We start from the raw sequence: 7264 nt of genomic DNA, 5'->3' as shown, positions 1-7264 counted from the left end.
TGGCAACAAACCCATGACAACCCAAAAGTTTTAAAATGGCAGCTAATCATCTTACTGCCAGGGAAGTTTACAGATTGCAAAATGCACACGAATTTAGAAAGCTTGAAAAGCAAATAAATCCTGATGTCGAAACAGTTTGGATTATTAAGAAATACGACCCAAACGGTCTGTAATTTATTAGATAAGATAAACTTTAATAATACTATCTTGATTTAGTCTATTTAATATTAATACTACTAGATCTGATCTAGTCATAGTTTTAATTTTACTTTCTAGATCTAGAACTATTTTAGAATCTAGATACACACAGTTAGTAAGTTGTCTCATTGGTTCTCCTGGCTGATTCAAGCAACCATTTTCATTCTTTAATGGCACTAGGGAAGAAATAAATTCAGCAAAAATAAAATAATTGCCCTTGCAATAAACAATTTTCCTTAATTACCTTTATCACTTTTCATGGCAATCATGGCATGGTCATAGTTCAATATTTTGTGTATTATTGATACTTAACTTTTTATCTTCTGTCCTGCAATGTCTCTGATTTTACTAATTGTGTTACTCAATCCAATAGTGAATATTCATTTGTAATAATTTACCTAAATCTCACTACTCTGTAATTTTGTGTCTGTTCTAGCTTCTTTAAGTTTTCTTGAGTTGAGGATACCAAACAGAGGATACATAATCTAATACTGTTCTAATCATCCAATGAAGGTCAAATAGCATTTTAGTTTAAATTTTCTTTTTTTTATTTCCAAAAATTTATTTTAATAAACCCTAATAAAAGTTTCACCAATAAAGGGAGTCCATGATACAGTTTCATTTCTTATAACATCTAAGTAATCGATAGCTGACTGGCTGTGCATTTGATCTCTGGATTGTCATTTAGTGGTCTCAAAGGCCATAATATGGACCAGGATGGCTGCCTGGTCGTGCGGTTTGCACGCCGGACTGTCGTTCAGATTTATCGATGGTCCAGGGTTCAAACCCTTCCCACTCCCATCCCCCGTCGTCCTGCGGGAGGTTTGGACTAGGAAGTAATTATCTTCAACTCTGAAGGAACATCCGAAACATGGAAAACATTTAACAAACATTTTACAATATATGGGTTCAAACCCTGCTCACTGCCTGTCCCAGTCATTCTGCCGAATGTTTGGGCTAAGATGTAATTATCTTCAGAATCTGGTGGAACGTCCATAACATTAAAACATTTCATTAAAAAAAATTGAAAGTAATTTGAGTTTTTTTTAATTTTAATTACTTGTGTGTTTTTTTAATTGTTCTATATTATTTGGAATCTATACACAATGAAGTATAATTAATTAATACATAATTATTGTCATAATCGATTAAGTAGTAGCACACATTTGACAAGCCTTACAGAGACTAGATCTTAACATTTTTACATGACCTTATTTTGAAACTTTAAAGCATGTTGATGATGATTTGCTTGGTTTTTCTTGCATTTAAATTCAAAATACAATACGATAGGCTTATTCAGATTGAAAGTATATGGTTAATAAAAGTTGCTTTTTTTAATTAAATTGATTATTTTATGCTAATGATTTAGATTTTGCTTTACTCTAAAGATGAGCGAACCATCGCACCAGTTCCTCGATATAAGTTAGTGACACCAAGACATGAGCCTGTCTTCATTGAAAGACATTGGATTCCCAAAAGTGAAACACCATTTACAGTCTTTAGAGAGCGCACATACTCAGATCCAAAGATTTTCCATTTATCTCATCCAGGTAATAAATTATCTTTTTGTATTCAACTCAAGATAGCTCACTTTTATCTTGCATTAGTTCTTAAGAATCAGTTTTTAAGGCTACACCTAAATTGAGTGAAATGAAATTGTTGACTAGATTACCCAACTCATAAAGGCTTCAAGAAGCAATCAATGATTTCCCTGTATCAAAAAGAAAAGTTGAGAAGTTGAGATCATAAGATAAACACATTTATTTATTTTAAGCACAACAATGTTATGCTTACTAAAGCTGTTCCACTTAAATTAATGTACATTAGTCTGCTAAGAAGGACAAAATAGCATGGATAATTAAATAATTATAAGCAGTTGAAAATGGAAGCACACAACAAATAATCCAGAAAATCCCACTTGAAAACATTAGCATTCTCTCTAAGCCTGCACTTTGTACCAACATTCTGTTTTTTACATTAAGTTCTCTCCCTAAAAAACGGGCGAAATGACTCTGGATCAGAAGAATGTTTTTTTTTTGGACATTCCGATGGTCTAGAGGTTAGCCCGCTTGGTGCATTATCGCTAGGCGGTGGTGTCGAATCCGGAGTCACAGGTTCGAGCCTCGGTCGGCGCATGCCCTTATTTTCGTAGCATTTTAATTTACTACTTTCTCTCTTAAAAACTTGGTCCCTGGTGCTGTTATTCATTTATGTTTAATATATGTATATATTTTAGAAGAAACAGAGTTCTTGTCAATTCAGTGTCTTTCCTTTTAGAAAAAATATTCAATACACCTATTTTAGTTTTTAAAAAGTGTATATTTTGTATTTGTGGAAGGTAAGGCCCTTGGTAGACAAACTGTCATAAAATGGAGCTGTATTATCTTATTCAGAGCATGTTAAAAGCATACACTTATTAATCACAAGATTTTTGGTTGCTGTAAAAAATGTTTGAAAAAAAAACAACTTTAAAAAGTTTCTGACCCATCAGAAACTTTGGTTTCTTATAGTTATAATGTTTTTTGTTTGGTGTAATGCACAAATTGTAAGACAAATTTCCATACGGACAATAAAGATTATTATTATTATTATTATCAAAATTCATATATATTTTATATCTTTTGTGGAGGCCCCTTTCTTGTGGAGTCCCCAGGGCTGTAGCCCTGCCTGCCCTCCCTTAAATCCAGCTCTGAGTTAGTTAGTTAAGCTCTCTTTCAGGTTTATCTTATATTCTTATCTTATAAAATACAGACATTACTTCAAAAAAGATGATTACGCCCTAGGCATCATGTCATGCATGTTTACCATGGCTGCCTGGTCGTGTGGTTTGCGCGCTGGACTGTCGTTCGGATTTATCGACGGTCGAGGGTTCAAACCCTGCTCGCTCCCATCCCCCGTCGTCCTGCGGGAGGTTTGGACTAGGAAGTAAACTATCTTCAACTCTGAAGGAACATCCGAAACATGTAAAACATTTTACAACATTTTACCAATGACAATTTACAAGTATATGAGTCTCTTAGAATTGAACCTCTAGTTTCAAGAAAATACATTTTGATACAGCCACAAATACATACATAAATTATGATGTTTAAAAATTCTTTCCTTCATTCTCTTTTTTTAAAGCAACAAGAAGCCAAGAGTGGTCTACCCTGAGACAAATGCTGCCAACATTTAATAGTGTCAGTCGAGTAGAACAGCAAAATTGGGGAGTTTCTTCTAGTGGCATAGCAACACCAGTTATCAAAATGCCAGAGAGAATGCCCCATATCAACAGTTGCTTTACAAAGTAAGCTCAGACATTAAGATACAGATGTCACATTTGAAACGAATACAGTTCTTCTTTTACTTGTACACTTGATGTTGAAAAGTTTTAACATTCTGGCTGCATAGTTAATTGGTATGCCCTTTGGGGTCTTCACACAGTAGTCCTAAGGTCAGGGCCAGCATTAGGCATTGGCAAACTTAGGCAGCCATCTAGGGCCTCTGAGGGGGCTCTGCATATGATAAAAAGTTGGAAAACTTAGATCTTATCTCAAATTAACAGAGCTCTCTTTCAAATCTCAAACATAGCTAAACTCTATGGCACTATGTCTACTAGTCTAGCTCTAAGCTCTAGATCATACAGGCAGGTTTTTAATAAATTGCATACTTGTTTTCAGTCCTTATTTAATATTTTTGGTTTGCATTGATTTTATATTTAGGGCCACTAAATTCATATTGCCTAGGGCCTCAAATTACCTAAGGCTGGCCCTGCTAAGTTTGAACCTTTCCTGCTGCTTTTCTTCAAAAAGCTTGGGCTAAAGTGTAATAAGAATAATCTTGATTTTGAAGGAATGTCTGAAAGTTATAAGGGAATCTAATTATCACAGTCAATAGTAAAGTTTCCCTTTCAGACCTTGCTATCTTTGCAGATGATGTTAAGGTCATCTGTTTCTTTGGCCAACAGTTAACAAGCAGGTTGTCTTGTGGCCAGAACAACAACCAACTGCCTTTTACTTTCCCCAAATAAAGTCAGGCATCCATTAGAGTTGGGTGGACTCAGGGGTGCCCTAAAAATCTTGAAATTCTAAATCCCAGTCTTCACCAAGATTTGAGCCCAGGACCCCATGTTTGGAAGCCAAGTGCTTAACCACTCAGCGCCTAGTACTTTTACAGTCAATAATGTAATCACTATTCATTTTATATCATAGTTTTGCTCACTATGTAAGTATGTATACAGTTTTTAGTTAATGCCACACTGGCACTATTTCAGTAACAATGTAGATAGAGATGTAGCACTTGTTCAGCACTATAAGATTTGTTTTCTATGTGTTATGCAGTGTATGTGTGTGTGCTGCTGATGTAACCATGAGGAAAGTATAGGGAGAATGTTTTGGTTGGTTGGCTGAAAAGTTTCTGATGAAACCACAAGGTGGTCTTGCATAATTCAAGTGAATGAAAAAGACTTGCGAAAGTTGAAGGGAGATCAGGCGAGAGCAGTGAGACAGAAAAGGCGTGTATTTGTAGTGAGTTAGTTTTTGTTAAAATTGTCATTTCATTTGTAACTCTACATACATCTACATTCAAGTTGAAGTTGAAGTTGTGTATATATTCATATATAAAAGTTAAATTAAGTTTGTTCAAGTTTATTTCATTAAGAACTTTGTACGCCTACATCGGTTTAGTTATACTAGCTGTCTGGAGCTGCAGACCGAGTAATAACACTACGAAAATCATGGAGAACATATTCAACTTATAAATATTTGTTTATTTTGCCAGCTTGTCACACTGAAACATTTCTTGTATTTTTATTTAACAGATATGTAGATGTCATGTGCCAGGGACACAGAGGATTCAAGCTCTATTAAGTTAATTAAACAACATCCGCCAATATTCATGGACTAGAACGGTTGATTAGAAAAGGTTGTTTCAACTTCTACTGAAAGAAAATGCCATCTTGATAGCCACTAGTACCATCAAATGTATTAAATAATGTATTAACTTTTTACAAAGCTTATTTCAACTCACTGTGTCTGCCTGATAAAAAGTTTGTACACATTATTTCTCCCACACCCAATCTCGGATCAAGCTGAAATTTTGCACAATTATTTCTTTTACCAGACAACACAAGAATCAATAAAAACAAAATTAGCCAATTAACTATCAGTAATAAATTATTACAAGGGAAATAAACAAACAAGGGAAAGAATTTTTACTTGACTGAAGTGGTGGTAAAAGCTGAATTAGTCCTCTTTGTAGGTCATCATCAGAGTCTTAGTGAACACAACATGAAAAATAGGACGAGACTATAAAAACAATAGATAACTCTAAAATATTCCATGTTCATAGGCTCTCCACTAGCACTGTAGTTACTGTGTTGGCTTGGAAAGCCTGAAAAGGTTTGAGTCATGAGTTTGAATTCAGTTTGTTTCCCCCTTTTTTTTAAATGTTTATAAATGCTTTTATATTGTTAGCCTAGATCTATTACAAATTTAATTACATCACTGATCCAAACTAATTGATACAACCATGCTTAATATAAGCTTTGTTTTTTTTTAAAGTATTCAAATTGTGAAACATTGTTGTTTCTTGTACTTTCTAGACATCCTCATTAATTAATCATTAGAAATATTTATGGTATTCTAAATTAACATAATTTTAAATATATCTATCTAAATTTATCTATCTGTAATTTTGCTGGTCTTTACCTCAAGTGTAAAATATTCCCAAATGAAAAGAAGAAAGGAACATAAAAAAAGAAATTTCTTACTATTAATATATCTCCCTTGCCTTAAAACTAAAATTCTCTTAATAAACTATCTGCAAAACAATTTACAAGTTACATCTATTTGTTTAGAGAGTTTTGTAAGTATTTTTATTGATGCCAACTATGAGAGTAGTGAAAAAGATACAAATTGTCACAGTCATTTAAATAAACACATGTAATCAACGGATTCAGTGCTTAAATAGTTTTGGCCTAATTGTACATGCTTATATATTGAGGTATTTTATTTTTTCAATATTGTTGCTTTTTTCAACAAGAGTCGGCTCATTTCATTTTATAGTATTATATTAAAATGGCATAATTGTGACTAGATTTGAACAATGGTAAACTGTTTTAAAACCAAATTTGTTGGAAGTCAATTTAAATCATATGAATCTCATTTCATTTTGTTCCATTCAAATACCAAAATCAGTATTAATATTAAATCAACTTTGCTTTTAAAAATGCACATATAACTTTTTTCAATGTTTATGAATCAATGAAGCAGTATTACCTTATTTCACTTGTTATATATGTCTATTTCACTTGTTATCTCTTTGTTTCACCTGTAACTGCTTTTTCACATTTATCTTTTTGTTACTCATTGAGTTATAAACTACAGCTATATCAAACTTCATATTTTCACTCTTTAAATGAGGAGATCCACATCGCTATGGGTGTTAGTAATCCATCTCCTAGGATGAACTTGACCAAAAACTAAGTACACTGGTCAGTGTTTTAAATTAGAAATTTTACTACATATTTAAACTTATATCTGTTTTAATTAGAATATTTATACATTTTTTAAAACTTGGCAATAAAATATTAAATGCCACTTTTTTTCAGATTCTGACTTAATTCTTTTTTACATTAAGATTTCTTTTTATTAATAAAAGCAAAAAGAAAATATTATGGACAAAAGTTATTAAAGTTTCTATGTGCAAAGCAAATTCTATTATTTAAGATGCACAATTTAATTGCATAATCTGCAAACAATTTACAATTTTATTGAAATAAAAAAAAAGAGCTATTCTACTCCACTACATCAAATGATCTAGGACTTTTTAATAGGTAGAGGGCAAACTGTAATCATATAGGGTTTCTAACTACTGTAAACTAAAGAAGCAGTTGTAGGACCACCTACTTGATAGCATATATTAGCCCTGAAAAACAATGTTTGCTGATGGTTAAATAGTTTGCCGAATTAAATGAAAATCAGACACAAGCTAAACGAGAATCAGACACAAGCTAAACGAGAATCAGACACAAGCTAAACGAGAATCAGACACAAGCTAAACGAGAATCAGACACAAGCTAAAAACT

General features: G+C 32.8%; 1 protein-coding gene across 1 annotated transcript; it reads left to right on the top strand.

The window, feature by feature from the left end:
* Positions 1 to 6781, top strand: LOC106069267 (uncharacterized). The gene is made up of 4 exons (XM_013228884.2): positions 1 to 165; positions 1587 to 1748; positions 3322 to 3484; positions 4997 to 6781. The coding sequence occupies exons 1-4, from the start codon at positions 36 to 38 to the stop codon at positions 5043 to 5045; spliced, it is 504 nt and encodes a 167-aa protein (XP_013084338.2). The 5' UTR covers positions 1 to 35; the 3' UTR covers positions 5046 to 6781.
* The last annotated feature ends 483 nt before the right edge of the window (positions 6782 to 7264 follow it).

This window comes from Biomphalaria glabrata, chromosome 3 (genome assembly GCF_947242115.1).
Source record: "Biomphalaria glabrata chromosome 3, xgBioGlab47.1, whole genome shotgun sequence".
Lineage (NCBI taxonomy): Eukaryota > Metazoa > Mollusca > Gastropoda > Planorbidae > Biomphalaria > Biomphalaria glabrata.
Note: the sequence above shows the minus strand (reverse complement) of the source record. Positions and strands in the feature narration are given on the sequence as shown.

Bases quoted from the DNA above. Each gene is read 5' to 3' on its own strand.
- LOC106069267 (XM_013228884.2), top strand. From the start codon at position 36: ATGGCAGCTAATCATCTTACTGCCAGGGAAGTTTACAGATTGCAAAAT. The intron at 1,749-3,321 runs GTAATAAATTAT...CTTTTTTTAAAG, and splicing joins TTTCCATTTATCTCATCCAG to CAACAAGAAGCCAAGAGTGG. The intron at 3,485-4,996 runs GTAAGCTCAGAC...TTTATTTAACAG, and splicing joins ATCAACAGTTGCTTTACAAA to ATATGTAGATGTCATGTGCC.